At 40.7% G+C, this 17,254-nt stretch overlaps 5 protein-coding genes across 5 annotated transcripts; 2 read left to right on the top strand and 3 right to left on the bottom strand.

Moving 5' to 3' along the window:
• Positions 1-5,442: 5,442 nt before the first annotated feature.
• On the bottom strand, positions 5,443-5,754 carry LOC143101349 (histone H4). The gene has a single exon (XM_076264673.1). It carries the CDS (start codon positions 5,752-5,754, stop codon positions 5,443-5,445), a length of 312 nt encoding a protein of 103 aa, XP_076120788.1.
• Positions 5,755-7,731: 1,977 nt separating this feature from the next.
• LOC143101435 (histone H2B-like) lies at positions 7,732-8,198 on the bottom strand. Its single transcript, XM_076264742.1, has one exon. It carries the CDS (start codon positions 8,187-8,189, stop codon positions 7,815-7,817), a length of 375 nt encoding a protein of 124 aa, XP_076120857.1. The 5' UTR covers positions 8,190-8,198; the 3' UTR covers positions 7,732-7,814.
• Positions 8,199-9,337: 1,139 nt separating this feature from the next.
• LOC143101579 (histone H4) lies at positions 9,338-9,739 on the bottom strand. Its single transcript, XM_076264760.1, has one exon. The coding sequence runs from the start codon at positions 9,719-9,721 to the stop codon at positions 9,410-9,412; it is 312 nt and encodes a 103-aa protein (XP_076120875.1). The 5' UTR covers positions 9,722-9,739; the 3' UTR covers positions 9,338-9,409.
• Positions 9,740-11,102: 1,363 nt separating this feature from the next.
• LOC143101690 (histone H2B-like) lies at positions 11,103-11,496 on the top strand. Its single transcript, XM_076264866.1, has one exon. The coding sequence runs from the start codon at positions 11,103-11,105 to the stop codon at positions 11,475-11,477; it is 375 nt and encodes a 124-aa protein (XP_076120981.1). The 3' UTR covers positions 11,478-11,496.
• A 1,277-nt stretch (positions 11,497-12,773) lies between these two features.
• Positions 12,774-13,889, top strand: LOC143101757 (histone H2B-like). Its single transcript, XM_076264992.1, has one exon. It carries the CDS (start codon positions 12,789-12,791, stop codon positions 13,161-13,163), a length of 375 nt encoding a protein of 124 aa, XP_076121107.1. The 5' UTR covers positions 12,774-12,788; the 3' UTR covers positions 13,164-13,889.
• The last annotated feature ends 3,365 nt before the right edge of the window (positions 13,890-17,254 follow it).

Below are 17,254 nucleotides of genomic sequence, written 5' to 3' on the forward strand. Positions count from 1 at the left end.
TCAGTGTGTTGTTGGCACATTGTGTGCTTACTATTGTGATGGCTTGTGTTTACTGTTAGATTCGAAAACACAATTTTTACGAAGGTGTGAAGAGTTACAGTTTTTTCTGATTGCTTAGGCACATTTTTTGTAACTATGGCTTTTTTTGCAAAACTCTACACACAAATGGCAAAACCTCTCACCCAATCAGCAAAACATTGTAGTTCTCTTGCAAAAGCTAACACACCTTGCTCACACCTTCGTAAAAATGGTGTTTTCGTATCTAACAGTAAACACAAGCCATCACAATAGTAAGCACACAATGTACCAACAACACACTGATGGTATGAATAAAAAACACATCTGGCTTTTGCTTTCTCTGTGCACAAGGTAGACTATGTCAGTTTGAGGTCATACTTTTGTCATAGTTCTGTAAACATACAGGGATCCAAACTTCAAGTATTACTGTAGAGTTTATTTGCACACATCAAAACAAACACAAGTGTGTTTTTCCAAGTCAAAACACAAAATAGCATTTCACTGAGACAAAACAAATCAGTCTACATCGGGTCGTCTCTCTCAAAATTCTGTCTACATCACATGCAATGTCCTAGTCCAAGGCACCGGGAAAAATATATTCTGGAATGACGTATCCAGACCTGACATGACAATATCCCCACATGTACTGTTTTTTTGTCTGTAAAAGGGCTATTTCTTTCTTATTTCACTCTTCCTGCTCACTCCATTGTACCCATTGTACATTACCTGTGGCTTATTTATTGTGCTTAGGCTGATTGCAAAGTGAACTAATTATCTAAAACAGTTTTCACATGAGAAAGTGTGCCAGAGAGTTGGCAAAAGAGTGTAAATAATAGCCATTGTGCCTACAGTTGTGCAAAGTGTGTGTTACAAAATTGCAAACTGAGTGCAAAGCAGTGTTTGTGCTTTTAGTTTTGCGAACTCAGTGAGTGGTTTTGCCATTTGTGTGTAGAGTTTTGCAAAAAAAGCCATAGTTACAAAAAATGTGTTTAAGCATTCAGAAAAAACTATAAGCAAGGTGTGTTAGCTTTTGCAAGAGAACTACAATGTTTTGCTGATTGGGTGAGAGGTTTTGCCATTTGTGTGTAGAGTTTAGCAAAAAAAGCCATAGTTACAAAAAATGTGCTTAAGCAATCAGAAAAAACTGTAAGCAAATTTTTTGTAACTATGGCTTTTTTGCAAAACTCTACACACAAATGGCAAAACCTCTCACCCAATCAGCAAAACATTGTAGTTCTCTTGCAAAAGCTAACACACCTTGCTTACTGTAACTCTTCGCACCTTCGTAAAAATGGTGTTTTCGTATCTAACAGTAAACACAAGCCATCACAATAGTAAGCACACAATGTGCCAACAACACACTGATGGTATGAATAAAAAAACACATCTGGCTTTTGCTTTCTCTGTGCACAAGGTAGACTATGTCAGTTTGAGGTCATACTTTTGTCATAGTTCTGTAAACATACAGGGATCCAAACTTCAAGTATTACTGTAGTGTTTATTTACACACAGCAAAACAAACACAAGTGTGTTTTTCCAAGTCAAAACACAAAATAGCATTTCACTGAGACAAAACAAATCAGTCTACATCGGGTTGTCTCTCTCAAAATTCTGTCTACATCACATGCAATGTCCTAGTCCAAGGCACCGGGAAAAATATATTCTGGAATGACGTATCCAGGCCTGACATGACAATATCCCCACATGTAGACTGTTTTTTTGTCTGTAAAAGGGCTATTTCTTTCTCTTCTCAAGGTGTGTTAGCTTTTGCAAGAGAACTACAATGTTTTGCTGATTGGGTGAAAGATATTCCTATTTGTGTGTAGAGTTTTGCAAAAAAAGCCATAGTTACATAGTTTACAGACTGTTTTTTTGTCTGTAAAAGGGCTATTTCTTTCTCTTCTCACTCATCCTACTCCCTCCATTGTACCCATTGTACATTACATGTGGCTTATTTATAGTGCTTAGGCTGATTGCAAAGTGAACTAATGATCTAAAACAGTTTTCACATGAGAAAGTGTGCTAGAGAGTTGGCAAAATAGTGTAAATAATAGCCATTGTGCCTACAGTTGTGCAAAGTGTGTGTTACAAAATTGCAAACTGAGTGCAAAGCTTTTTTTGTGCTTTTAGTTTTGCGAACTCAGTGAGTGGTTTTGCCATTTGTGTGTAGAGTTTTGCAAAAAAAGCCATAGTTACAAAAAATGTGTTAAAGCATTCAGAAAAAACTGTAATTCAATGATCAAGATATTATATCCCTAACCACTCACTGCACTGTAAAAAATGATTTCCTTTGGTGTTATCTTAACTTCTGTTCTTTTGTCAAGTTGAGTATGATTCACCACTATTATTCAAACAACTTAGAAATTGGTGTTATTGTCCCATAAACTAGTGGCACAGTTGATACAAAGCAGTTAGGGATTATGGGTAAATGCTACTTTCCTGTTTATAATGTTTCTTTTTTTTCATTGCTGTTTATTGTGACTTTTTTGGATTTGTATGAGGTAGAACAACTGATAAGCAAAATTACTGTGTAAGAGTTTCAGAGTATTGTCAGGATTACCATTAAGGAGAAGACCATTATTAAAATATATAGAATAGAGAGTAGACATACAGTATCTCCTTACAGGGTTCGATGCAAAATTGATTACTTTCTCAATTAGCTTTGACCTGTCCACTTGGAGGTGTCACAAAGTTGGTTACTCAATGCTTACTTGCATTATGTGTCTGTGTACTTCCTCCTGGGATGGATTTGATATTCATCTTGTATGGTGGTGGTTCTTGGACCTTATATGTTTACTATGCATGTAATGGATATGAAAGCTGTAGCAACTGGATTGATAGTTGTAAAAAGAAAGTTTATATATATGATGTCAACACTGCACAATTACATTTATGTATCTGTTCCTGACTCTAGCACAATCAGTACTTTATGCCCTATGCACAGGATTAAGCTGTTGTGGATGGTCATCTACTTGATGGTTTGTGGCACCAACAAACACGGCAACGTGACAACAGCAGTATAGCCTTTAGTGTCAGAGTCTCTTAGTTATGTATTTTATCTTAAGATTAAATTTAAGGATTGATTTGTGATCTCTTTAAGACTGGGGCTGTGGCATTCTGGGAACAAGCTTCCGGTAATTGGTTCAAGTCAACAAATTTCTTTCAACTAACGATCATATTTTGAAACAACATGTAAATTAATCAAGTTAACTTTCATACCTTTTTTGACAGGAGTTTAGGTAAACTTTTGTTGACTTAACTAAGTAAGGGTTAAGTTAATTTAAAATAAATGTTATTGTCAAATTAACTCAAAAACGTAAGGCAGCAGGGTAACAAACCTTTTTAAGGTAAATGAGCATATTATTTTTTTACAGTGATGTGGTCTTCTGATGAGCGTCTGTTGTGTCGATCAGCCATAAATGCTAGGTCAAATTCAAGACTCTTTTCCTGAGTGGTTCCTCATTGGTGGAATGAGTGCTCTCCGTTCCTGTGATGGTTTTTGGTCTTTCAAGAGGGATCTAAAGTTATCTGTTCAACATGCACTTAATTTGTTAAAGCTTTCTTATGTGTTATGGTTTGTATATTATAGTATTTATTTATTTTTATTAGGCTATTGATTGAATTGACATTGTTGTTTATTAATGCTATATTCTCCTTAATGTAGTCTTAAATTGTTTACTGTTACTTTGTATTGTTGTTATGTGTATGTCGCTTTGGACAGAAGCGTCTGCTAAATACCATGACCATAACCATAACCCAGCCCCAATCAGAAGGGTTTTGCTCAGGATCAAGCACTAAAGCTTGGTACCAGACACTGGCTTGATAAGTGACCCGCTTAATATGTTGCTCAAGTGCAGCCTTTGTGGGTGGGATGTTCTCTAAAGCTCTAGATTTCTGTGTGAACAGGTTTTCTGGCCTCATTCACCTCCATGATGTCACTTGTCCTATCATACATTAGTACTACAAAGCGCTCCAGCAGTGACATGGATAGTTCACTCTGATCATTCTTCAATTCCATGAGCTCATTAAAAGCTTCTGCGAAAGACTTCCATGTCTCCCATGCAGTTTGTTGTCTTTGGTAGCAAGCACTAGCAGATGTTGGCTCTTCAAGAAATGGGTTCCCCATCTCCTCAATCGATTCACAGTTATCAGGGACCTAACATGCTTCCTGTGCTGCTCAATGCTGCTCATGGTGATGGTTTTCAGATTGTGGTGACATTACATTATTCTGGCGATTTCAGGGCCAGCCACCATCCAGCATCGCAGTGCCCCGGGATTCTCTGTAAGTCCAACTGCTCCACCAGATCCTTTGATGAGTGCATTGTTCTGTTCATGACACTGGTCTATTGCCATGGCTGAGAACTTGTTGCATGTCTTATGCACAACAAACCTCCCAGCATGGAATTCTTTCAGGATTGCTGGGTGTTTCTCTGAAATGGTTGTAGTCATGGTGGTCTGTGTTGAGCTTGATGTTTGATGTTTGCTCCATCGAAGATAATAGACATTAATGCAAAATGTGATGGTGGGACAGAATCGTTCTGACTACTGGGATGGAATGAGCTGTCAAAGTGAAACTCAGAATCAAAAATCTCTTTGCGCACCACTTGTGCTGCTCTCACCAAATGCATAGCATCACCGTCATGATCGTGGTCACAGGCCTTCATGAGGGCATCTCCGGTATCCTCTTCGAATGTTAGAAGTGTGTCTCTCACCTGTGCATGAGCCCTTTAGTCTGGTTTTACATCTTGCCTAGATCTATACTAGGCAAGATGTAGCTGTTATAACTTTATTATTTCCAATATTAATGAAGGAACAGTGCTTAATACATTAATAAAATGTGCATTAGTACTGCCTCATGTGCTATTACTACTACATCTTACTATAGGCAACCTTGCGTTTTTTTTATTTTTTATTATTATTTGCCATTCAAACTATTTAGTTATTGATCAGAGAAATCACTTCATTTAGTTTGCCAAACTATAGGCCTAAAGGTGAAAAAAGAAATCACATTTGTATGTGATTAGAATGTTGCCAGTTAAAGGTTCCATTTGATACTGTCATAATTAACTCAAGCAACCAGTTTGAATGGCAGTTAATGTAAGTTCTAGATCTTCACAGAAGAATTCTGGAATGACTTATTTTGATATTTTACTCCTCAAAGATGTGTATATTGTACAGCAAATATCTAGCCCCAGAGATCAGATCTGAAGTGCCTCCAGGTCTGTAAATAAACTTCAAGGTGTGTAGAAACACTTAACAAAATGTCATGCTTTAGTCATAAAATGCACAATACTTCTCATTATATGAGCTTAACCGCTCCACTATAATTCAGATTACCCTATAGATACAGGAACACAACCTTTTATGAGGAGTTGGGTGGCTCTTAAAAGAGCCTTTGTGTATACGCTGAGAGAGATCTGAACTTTAACCACCAAAACCGTACAGTGTACGACCCTGGCGTTTCAGAGCATAAACGACATCCATAGCGGTCACGGTCTTTCTCTTGGCGTGCTCGGTGTAGGTGACGGCATCACGAATCACGTTCTCCAGGAAAACCTTCAGCACACCACGGGTCTCCTCGTAGATGAGACCAGAGATACGCTTCACACCACCACGGCGAGCCAGACGCCTAATTGCAGGCTTGGTGATCCCCTGGATGTTATCACGAAGAACTTTACGGTGTCGCTTTGCGCCACCTTTTCCAAGACCCTTTCCTCCTTTGCCTCTGCCAGACATCTTTCAGACTTTTTGAGACTGAGAGTTGCACAAATGTGAAATGGCAATGGCTCGCAACTCGTTCTAGTTTCCACAGAGAGGACCTTGTTGAAAACTACTAAGCACTGCCCCTTCATTCTTCCTCCTTTTTACAAAAACGCCCACATCTTACTTGCATCTGCGCTTCACCCAACCTCACAACGAAACAAAGTAGATCCGACATTGTTACTTTGCACAAGTGTTTCTTAGCTCTACCTTAACATTTTCACGCATTTGCTAAAAGGTACTTTGACACGAATGTCTTTCGTACGTTGTTCGTTGGTATGAGTGTAGCCAGAGACTTTCTAATGAGGAGACACAGCTCTCAAAAAATCCTCCAGAAATGGGTTTTAGCAGAGACTTTCTAATGAGGAGACACAGCACTCAAAAAATACTCCATAGAAATGCATGGGGCTAGTTTGTCACACCAATGTGGCCGTTGTCTACCGTTGGCCGTTGTCCCACCACTTCCTTGGCAAAACGTCGACATGTGAATACATTGAGCCAATCATGTGGTGTGATGTGAATACATTGAGCCAATCATATGGTTTGTTGTGAAGACATCGTGCCAATCATGTGTTGTGATCTCGCCGCTGGAGCAAGATTGGTGTCGTGAAGCCTTGCGCACGCGCAGTTCGACCCAAAGACTGTGCCCGATGAGTGCCCAAAAAACGTTGGTATATGGCCGCCCAGTGGAGGGACTTGCTTAAAAGGACTTTGGTTTTAGTTTGTAACGCAAATACATTGAGCCAATCATGTGGTGTGTTGTGAATACATAGTGGCAATCATGTGTTGTGATCTCGCCACTGGAGCAAGGTTGGTGTCGAAGCCTTGCACTCGCGCATTTCTGCCGAAATAGATGCCCGATGAGTGCCCAAAAAGCGTTGCAACATGGCCGCAGAGTGGAGGGACTTGCCTAAACAGACTTTGCTGTAGCCTACAATCTTTAGACATCTCTGTTGCCTATGCAACGAATGTGGTACAATATCACTGTTTTGGTTTGCCAGTGATTTTATGAGTTGGCTAATTAAGAAAATCGTTTCTGTAAATGTTTCACACAAATAATACAATTTGCAAGTATTTGGAAATAATTATAAGCTTTTATTCTCGTATTTCTTGCTTTCCCCCCATCTTCTACAATGTTTAATGTGGGTTTTTTATGTTTACTACTACGGAGTGTCTATTTACACCCCTGGTACGAATAGCCTTGGCCACACAGCTGCGCTATTCACACCCTGTGACAACAAAAAGATGTTGCTCACGTGATCAAAAAACATGGTGGACATTGTTTAGGCAAGTCCCTCCACTCGGTGGCCATATTGCAATGCGTTTAGGGCACTCATCAGGCATCCATTTTGGCAGAAATGCGCGTGCACAAGGCTTCACGACACCAACCATGCTCCAGCGGCGATTTCATAACACATGATTGGCACTATGTCTGCACAACACAGCACATAATTGGCTCAATGTAGTCACATCACACCACATGATTGGCTCAATGTATACACTTGTTGACGTTTTGGCGAGGAAGGGGTGGGATATTTGTAGACAACGGCCATATTGGCGTTACAAACTAGCCCCATGCATTTCTATGGAGGATTTTTTGAGTGCTGTCTCATTAGAAAGTTTCTGGTATAACTTTGAAAATAGTCCTTTGAGATGTAGAGGCACACAATATCAGTGAATACGGACAAAGCGAGGGGGTCAAGTGGAGGCACCAGTTTCACATGGAATAACTGCATAACTAATAGGAAACTGCAACTCGTGCATCTCACATACACACAATGTCCAATACACAAACACACCTAATATTCAGCAAAAATAGTCACCTAATGCCACTTTTTTTTTTATTACGACCGCCGCGCAGCGAAGCAGCAGTCATACAGGTTTAGACTTTTTTTTTTTTTTTTTTTTTTTTTTTTTTAAGGCACACACACCACCTCGGGCCCGCCATTGCCGCGTGAGGCTATATTGTTGGAATTACCATTTAGAGAATGTGGGTGGCTCTTAAAAGAGCCTTTGGGTTGATGTTGTAGCACAATTCACTTGGAGCTGGTGTACTTGGTGACAGCCTTGGTTCCTTCTGAGACGGCGTGCTTAGCCAGCTCACCGGGCAGAAGCAGACGCACTGCGGTCTGTATCTCCCTGGAAGAGATAGTGGAGCGCTTGTTGTAGTGAGCCAAGCGAGAGGCCTCTCCAGCGATACGCTCGAAGATGTCGTTCACAAAAGAGTTCATGATACCCATAGCCTTGGAAGAGATACCAGTATCCGGGTGGACCTGCTTCAGGACTTTGTACACGTAGATGGCATAGCTCTCCTTCCTGGACTTTCTGCGTTTCTTGCCTCCCTTAGCAGCAGTCTTCGTCACGGCTTTCTTAGAACCCTTCTTTGGAGCAGGCTTAGCTGGATCAGGCATGTTGATGTCTCGAATGTCAGTTCGATAGTATGTTCTCCACATCAAGCTATCTGGTATATATGCCAAGTTCTATGTAAATGCAAGACTGCGTCACTTTACACACCCACGACCAGAATGGCCCGCCTAAACAAAATACCCAGACACGATTGGTCATTTTGAATAGAAGGGCGCTTGAATAGAAGGTTAGCGCCACCCACAGATCATCAGTTTACACAACCTTTTGTGTTTCCTTTCCCGCATTTTTCTTTTGAATGAAGGAAATCTATGGCAAATACTTTACATTTGGCGTTACACTTCATGATTACAGTTTCTCTCAGTTCCTTTTTTTCTCGAAAATTTCTCGAATCATCACTAACAAAACTCTACTATAAAAATGTATCTGTACTGTTTTTATTACAATTTGTTGAGACATTTTTACAGTATAAAGTAGTAGCCATTTACAGCATCTTGCAAATGATTATTTTGCAAAGGATGCTTTTTTTGCAAAGGATGTTTTCCACATCTGGAAATCAATGTACAACATTGCCGTCAGCCAACTGTACGAGAGTGGGGTATTTAGTTAGGCCTATACAATTAATAATTTAAATAATCTGTAAAAAGTCAAATACAGCCTTTCTAAGGAATTAAGTGGTTAAAACCCATTGGGCAGATTTGTGCACCACTGTAAGACAGATTCACTGTTAAAAGTAAATATTTCTACACATCCTGACGTTCCTATCTGTCAGGCCATATAGGCGTAAACGCTCGGACAGATAATGAAAACTGGTCAACTAGTTGGACAACTAGTTTTAAACACGTTTGCATGTAATACTCAAGCGAAGAAAAGGCCTATTTGTTTTATGGGGTAGGACTATTCAACATGGAACCATAATACCAGAACCATAACTTCAGGCTAATAACAATGGTGTCATTCTGTAGCGCACACATGGCGTCTCACCATAGATTGGAGGTTATTGCAGTTTATTTATTTGTATGTGAAGGTAGATTCTCATGACTTACTATAGGCAACCATGGATGACTGCATGTTAAACGTTTCATATGATGACAATGACCCAGTCTTCTAACAAGAAGACATTGCTATCAGTCAACAGTAAGGAAGTGAGGCATTTAGGTATACCAATCATTCAACTAATTTGTTAATTCTCGAATACAGCCTTTACAAGTAATTGGATGGCTCTTAAAAGAGCCTTTGGGTTTATGTCAACGGATAGATTGCATATTTATCCACCAAAACCGTATAGAGTACGACCCTGGCGTTTCAGAGCATAGACGACGTCCATAGCGGTCACTGTTTTTCTCTTTGCATGCTCGGTGTAGGTAACGGCATCACGAATCACGTTCTCCAGGAAAACCTTCAACACACCACGGGTCTCCTCGTAGATGAGACCAGAGATTCGCTTCACACCACCACGGCGAGCCAGACGCCTAATCGCAGGTTTGGTGATGCCCTGGATGTTATCACGAAGAACTTTGCGGTGACGCTTTGCGCCTCCTTTTCCAAGACCTTTGCCTCCTTTACCTCTTCCGGACATTTTTGAGACTGCTTGTGACTGAAAGCTGCACGAATGTAGAAAGCATGTCCCGTGCAACTCGTTGTAGTTTCCACAGAGAGGACGTTGGTGAAAACTACTAAGCACGACCCCCCCCCCCCTTCACTGTCCCTCCTTTTATGGAATGGAGACTGCGCGGGCATTTGGCGAACATACGTCACCAAAAAATGTTTTCTATTCGACGTGTTTTAAAGGTAATGTGCTGACTTAACTGAGATTGCAAACAATTTGCTAGAGTCTTCTTTACATGTTTTGGAAAGGTCATCCAGATTGTTATTTTTGTTGCATCGGCTACTTGGGTTAATGTTTCGGATCAGCTTCCTAACGCCATTCATCTTTTGTCTATCTAATGAAACTTGGGAAAGATATAAGTATTAGGAGTCCAAGTAGCCAAACTGAAGGAACACATTTATGTTTTGTTCTCGTTGTTATTATTTTCATTATTAGTCTAAGGAATATCTCCCCGTAAAAGTGTTTAATTTGTGCACATTGACTGGTATTATTACAAGGCCAGTTACAGCTGAACAATTGAGACCCGAGGTGTTGCAACATTTGGCCCACTCACAAACTGCATGCAACTGTGTATGTATTCGGTGTGTGGAACTGTTCCACGCAAAACTATAACATTCATAAGGCCAACTAAACACCATGACATTGTGTTGGCGTTATGGATGTGACAGTTTTGCGCGGAATTGCCCAATTTACTACTAACATCAGAGAAGAGGGTTTGATGGATCAGAGGACATGTATCAGATTATCTCATCTCTTATCGCAGTATTTAATCGGTTAATATAGACTATTTTGATGTAAAGTCACGTGTAGGCTAAAGTGTAAAGTGATTTGGTTGCGTTTTCATAATAATAATAATAATAATAAGTAGTAGTAGTAGTAGAAGGATTGTGCAAGATATCAATATTTAATTAATTTGCTCTACTTAAGAGAAAACAACAGCGAATGGTTTTATTTAAGTCCTGCTCAGTGGGTATATAGGATTCTCTTAAAATCACTACGATTGCAAACTGGGTGCAGATTTTATAAGCAGAGTGGAGGTTATACATGTTTGTGTGAACATTGGTAAGCTTATATATTTTTTATTTAAAAAAGTGCACTAATTCCATTGCTCCTTTCATAATGGGGGAAAAGTGCGGGAACAGTTGCTAAAGTGTATGGTTAAACAAAGGCGCAGTGGGCGACGCCTACTGTCCAGGCGGACCATCCTCTGGGCCTTAAAATTACTAACCCTTGTCTATTGGTCGTGTTCGCCAAGAGGCGTAAGTGACACGCCCATCAGACATTGTATATATTGGGTCAAAACTCTCTTCACAGCACTGAAGTTTTCGTTTGAGTAATCAGTGGAAACAAGATGCCTGAGCCAGCAAAGTCCGCCCCGAAAAAGGGCTCCAAGAAAGCCGTGACCAAGTCAGCTGGAAAAGGAGGTAAGAAGCGCAAGAGGACCAGGAAGGAGAGCTATGCCATCTACATCTACAAAGTCATGAAGCAGGTCCACCCCGACACCGGTATCTCTTCCAAGGCGATGGGTATCATGAACTCCTTCGTGAACGACATCTTTGAACGCATCGCTGGAGAGTCCTCCCGCCTGGCTCATTACAACAAGCGGTCCACCATCTCTTCCAGGGAGATCCAGACTGCAGTGCGTCTGCTTCTACCCGGTGAGCTGGCCAAGCACGCTGTCTCTGAAGGAACCAAGGCTGTCACCAAGTACACCAGCTCCAAGTAAAGTGTGCTACACTCATCAACCCAAAGGCTCTTTTAAGAGCCACCCACATGGCCGTTGAAAAAGCATTTCCGATGTTTTCATGTTCGTCTGTACATCGTTTAGTCTAAATAATGGGTAGCTGCGCCTGGCTTCGAGAAACTCTTATGTTGGTAGGCCCTTAGGAATTTGAAGTCATTCAAAGCGTTATTTAAATTCCCAATGAACAGAACCTCAAACCAGGTTCATTTCAGTTGGTCTTAAAGACAAGTCTTGATTCATCTAGAGAACGTACCCGTGCTGCTGTCCCCTATGCTGAGCACGCGAAGAGGAAGACTGGTGCTGCGGTGGACGTGCGTTGTGCCCTGAGGTGCCAGGGTTGTATTCTGTGCGGCTTTGGTGGCCAAGAATCTAACATCAAGACCAAATGCTCGTTTAAGAGTCACTCATGCTCAAAAAAGATTCCAGTTAAATTTAGGTTTTGAACAGCTAACGTGAAGTTGACCCCCTCGTTTGTGCAGTTGACCTTTGGACGCTGTCTTGGCGCTTCTTGAGTCAAGCCTTGCTATACAAAAACAACCACATCTTCCATCAGTATGAACTGTCTTTAAAAGCGAATGCGGGTTGCAATATGAATTGATTTGAATTAAAACTGAATATAAAAAGTCCTAGAGCGCCTATTACATGCCCATACACTGTTCTCGTCCGCAGTAGCCTATTATGTTTGTCTGTAGGAGAGCGGTGACCATTCAGCCTAGTGGTACTCTGTTCAATAGGCCTATTTAGTTAAATTTAGTCATATCTGATTAAAAGCAAACCCTCTAACGCCAGTAGCCTAACTGGCGTTTGTGAAGAAAACCACAGACCCAAACGTACAAGCATCCCCTTATTCTAAAATAATCCTGGAATCTATCGTTGTCTAACCTGAACAATGGGGTTGCAATGGCAGTATGTTCTGTAACTTGTGTCAGATTATATTTAGCCTACTGGAAATACTGGTATCACTAAGAGTAGACTAGCGCTTAATTCACACAAGGGGCTTTCATTAGATATGGTTTATTTTTCAAAACAAAAAAATCCACAGATGTTCTAAAAGTGCGGGAAGGTGACAAAGAGGGGGGGGGGGGGGGGTATTGTGCTGTGGGCGGTGCTGGTTGTACAGACGGACCACCCCCTGCGATTCAAACTAACCAACCCATTGGTTAATTTAGGAGGGAAATCGTTCAGTAATCTGGTCTTGGTCGTTTTCGGTTATACATTAGAATAGGGCGTTGTATATATAGGTGGCACCTAAATTATTTCAGCCATCGAGGAAGGATTCAGTAAGCAGACAGTATGCCAGAGCCAGCGAAGTCCGCCCCGAAAAAGGGATCCAAGAAAGCCGTGACTAAGTCGGCTGGAAAAGGAGGTAAGAAGCGCAAGAGGACCAGGAAAGAGAGCTACGCCATCTACATCTACAAAGTCATGAAGCAGGTCCATCCCGACACCGGTATCTCTTCCAAGGCTATGGGTATTATGAACTCCTTCGTGAATGATATTTTCGAGCGCATTGCTGGAGAGTCTTCCCGTCTGGCTCACTACAACAAGCGTTCCACCATTACCTCAAGAGAGATTCAGACTGCAGTGCGTCTGCTTCTGCCTGGTGAGCTTGCAAAGCACGCCGTTTCCGAGGGAACGAAGGCCGTGACCAAGTACACCAGCTCCAAGTAAAACGAATCTAACAAGTCTTAACCCAAAGGCTCTTTTAAGAGCCCCCATGTTCTCTTTAAAAAGCATTTCTCCTAATAGTGTAAGATGTAGGCCTAGATGTAAGTGAAATGTAAAGTTGTTAGTCGCTTCTCAATTCTTCAGACAAGAATGACCAATACGTTTACCTGCGTGTGGTTGTGCTGCTAACTACAATAGTTTACATGTTGCGTTGTCAGGGAATATGGTAGTCTAGTGCACATCATATTTAGTAAGAAAAATGTGTGGGCAACGCAGTTGCAAAATGTAGCCTTCTGGGAACTAGACTTGATCTTTACATCACTGGCCCCTAGGAGGAGCTCTGAGCCTTGCAATGATCACCCATGCGAGTTGCCTACAAATGCATTGACACAATTTTAAGAACTCAATTTTGTCTTGACTTGGCATAGGAAAAACTCCAACAGCATGCAAAATATTGGGGAAAGCACTTCTGCCAAAATTAACTCCTCTGAAATGTCTGTTTTAGCAGCAACACACTGCACTCTAATATCAAATCAACTGTGAATGTGATTTTAATGGCAATGTCTTTTCAAACATGTCCGCCGAATCACGAGTCTAATAATTAGACTCTAATTAGAGACAGGCTAAGTTAAATCACACACATCCATGTATTTCGGATGCAGGATCAAAAATGTTAGAGTTCAAAGAAAAGTGAAGATATGCACACCAGAGAGCTATAAGCCTGGAAGAAAAAAAAAGTGTCATGGCCTACCTCTTATTTTGTATATTAAAGTGCCTACTGGGCTTTCTCTCCTACATCTGTCTCTTGAGTTGAGTGTTTTTTGGTATGTATTGTCTATTTACAGATTTCAAAATCAATGACTTGTCTGTTAAAAGTAGTTTCCGCTGAAAAATGTATTTCCTTACACTATAATCTTTAAAGGGTGTTTTTTTTTTCAAAATGAGGTTTCCGTACACTGTGGAGGAGGAGAAATATCCACGTCAGTAACACCTACATAAACTATTCATTACAGATTTCTTCCTATCTATATTTTGTGTTTGATCAGGGAGGAGTTATAAAAGTCCTTTTAGGCAAGTCACTCCACTCGGCGGCCATATAGCAACGCTTTTTGGGCACTCATCGGGCATCCTATTCAGCAGAAATGCACGTGCGCAAGGCTTCACGACACCAATCTTGCTCCAGTGGCGAGTTCACAACACATGATTGGGAAGATGTCTTCACAACACAACATATGATTGGCTCAATGTATTCACATCACACCACATGATTGGCTCAATGTATTCACATGTCGCCGTTTTGCCGAGGAAGGGGTGGGATATGTGTAGACAACGGCCATATTGGCGTTACAAACTAGCCCTATGCATTTCTATGGAGGATTTTTTGAGTGCTGTGTCTCCTCATTAGAAAGTATCTGGTTATATTGATATATTTCCAATAGCCTGATATTTTCTACATTTTATACCAAAACATCTGACTCTAAATAGTATTTTCTAATGTATGGGATGATAGAGAAACAAAGGCACAGTCCCTTCTTTAATTCTGTCTTTCTGTATTGTCTCAGCATAATTAAACAATACATTTTTAATCTGGCTTCATTCAATTTTCAGATTCTGTGTTTTGTAATATATGCAAACTATGGTACATTTTATGAACACATGCCTAATTTGCACATAAAATCTCAAAAACTTGTAATACATTTTTTTCTTTGGTATGATGTCACTAATCAACTGGAGAAGTTTCATAATGATAGCTGTTAATTGAAAAATCTCCCCTCAATTGCAGCCTTGTTGCAGCACAATGCCCTGCAATTGCCGTCATCAAGGCCTCGACTGCTCTCCTAGAGTGTTGGTCACAACAATCTCGAAAAAATATATGTTCCACTCCATCTACGGCGGTAGACTTTTAGCATCTGATTCAGGAGGGTATTAGGACCAATAAAAACTATGAGACATTTCTGTTGCAAATATTTTGTCTTTTTGGGCTAGATTGACTGGCCTACCGGGAATACCCTGACCTTCACAATTGTACTATTGAGAGTGGGTCTGGAAAAGGTTCATTGACTTACAACTTCCAGCAGGGGCGTAACTAGCAGTGAAATGAAACTTAACCCTTGCAAGGTGTTCGGGTCTGTGGGACCCGTTTTCAATGATTGCTAAAAGAAAACATATGTTATTTATTATTTCTTCTAACTCAAATTCATTGGCCTTGGCTCCTTTTCTGTGAAGAACATAAAAACCCCCATCGAAAATATGTTGGTAGCATCGGCTAACTAGCGCCAGATTTCCGAGTGCAGGGGACAAGCCGAGATGAGCTATGAGACAAAAGTTCACACTCGGTATCATGTTTCAACATACTTTAGGTCAATATCAGACCGAACTTCTCCTTTAAGTGTGTCCTCCGCCTAACTGGGCCTGTTGTGTGTGTGTGTGTGTGTGTGTGTGTGTACCAATTTTAATCGGTACATCGGTATGAACATGTACGATGCGGTTGCATCGATGGCAAAAGTGAACTTGAAATGTATCATGTGTAAAGTCTCCGAATCGATAAAAACGGACTTGTATCTATACTTCAACTCATTTAGAAGTAGGACCTAGTCCCTAGCGACAGAAAATGTTATCTAGCGACTAAATCTTAATTTAATTTAAAATACAATTCATTCATACTGCGAGATGGGGACTTCTACTGCCTTGTTACTGCCAATGCCCTTTGTTCATAATTTTCAATAATTTTCCATTTGGAGGAAGTTGTAATGTGTAGCCTACCTTTGTGATTTTTGTTTGGATTTTTTTTGTAATTGGTCATAGGAAGAGCAGCACTCTTTCTGTTTATGGCTGAGTTGTCCCTCCTGTTCATAGCGTGAAGCACACTCTAGAAATGGAGAGTAATCTGTTCAACTGTACAGGAAATCTTTACAACTTTTGCATTCATTGAACAGCTTAAAGGTGTAGGTTTTTGAACAAGTTCCGCAACAATTGAAGGTTCTAAAATTCTATGTTGAATTCAATGAACCGAGATATTCTTTAGAATGTTAATTTCCCAACATTCCCTTTAAGGGTTCCTTTAAGGGTTAACTGCCAAAAGGCACCACTGCTTTGAGTTTAGGTAATTGTCCCGTTGCACACTGTAGAAATGCATTTCTTCCATAGCATAATATTTTTCTGCATCGCATTGCAGATGGGAGAATCGTATTGTATCTTATCGGTGGTTGTTTCATATGAATCTTTAAAGCTGCAGTTGGCAAGATTTTTTGGATCATATTCACTGAAACCGACAATATGCTCCGACAGAACAACATAAATCAGCCGGTTTTAGAAAAAAAACCACACTTCTACCTCCACCTAGCCTGTTATTTGTTTCGCAAAAATCCACAGCTCCCGGTTCCTGTGGTCCAATCAGAGCAGGGCTGTTTGAAATCTGACTGTCAATCACAATCGAGCACAAACTCGATGAGAGGGGGCTCGGTGGTAGTGGGGAAGGGGCATGAGAGTTGTAAACATTCAATCTGTCAGACTTCTAGTTGGCAGTGTATCGAAAGGTGTATCGTATCGCCTCAGTGATGAAGATGCACACCCCTAGTCTGTGTGTCTATATGTGTGCGTGTCTGAGTGTAAGTGTCTGTGTGGGAATGTTGTCTTTCTGCACCTGCTATTCCCACACAAAGTTACAAAATCGTTACATTTCAAGCACTTTCACCTGTTCTGATTAAGTTCTAAGAAATAAGCACCGGTACAGGGTACATCCACGGCCACGGCTGAAGTGCCCTTGAGCAAAGCACCTAACTCCTCACTGCTCCCCGAGCGCCGCTGTAGAGACCAAATTCCCCTCATGGGATCAAAAGACTATATACTTATACTTATACGTATACTCTCTCTCCCCCTATCATAAGTTGAATGACAAAACGACAGATTATTGTTCTTATTCTTGCCACGGGGGAAAAGAAAATCATGACCTTTTTCCAGGTTTCTCTCTGGTTTCCTTATGAGACAGTGAGGGATGTATCTTATCAAAAGTGTTTTTTTCCCTGTTATTTTTAATAAGCGGAAATATTAGTTGCTGGTGTTCCTGTTGTAAAATTAGTTTGGTTCTTTCCAGA

This window comes from Alosa pseudoharengus, unplaced genomic scaffold (genome assembly GCF_046254945.1).
Source record: "Alosa pseudoharengus isolate Yale_2024_CS ecotype anadromous, Long Island Sound unplaced genomic scaffold, YU_APseudo_1.1 YU_APseudo_1.1_scf_1, whole genome shotgun sequence".
In the NCBI taxonomy this organism is placed as follows: domain Eukaryota; kingdom Metazoa; phylum Chordata; class Actinopteri; order Clupeiformes; family Clupeidae; genus Alosa; species Alosa pseudoharengus.

Bases quoted from the DNA above. Each gene is read 5' to 3' on its own strand.
- LOC143101349 (XM_076264673.1), bottom strand. From the start codon at position 5,754: ATGTCTGGCAGAGGCAAAGGAGGAAAGGGTCTTGGAAAAGGTGGCGCA.
- LOC143101435 (XM_076264742.1), bottom strand. From the start codon at position 8,189: ATGCCTGATCCAGCTAAGCCTGCTCCAAAGAAGGGTTCTAAGAAAGCC.
- LOC143101579 (XM_076264760.1), bottom strand. From the start codon at position 9,721: ATGTCCGGAAGAGGTAAAGGAGGCAAAGGTCTTGGAAAAGGAGGCGCA.
- LOC143101690 (XM_076264866.1), top strand. From the start codon at position 11,103: ATGCCTGAGCCAGCAAAGTCCGCCCCGAAAAAGGGCTCCAAGAAAGCC.
- LOC143101757 (XM_076264992.1), top strand. From the start codon at position 12,789: ATGCCAGAGCCAGCGAAGTCCGCCCCGAAAAAGGGATCCAAGAAAGCC.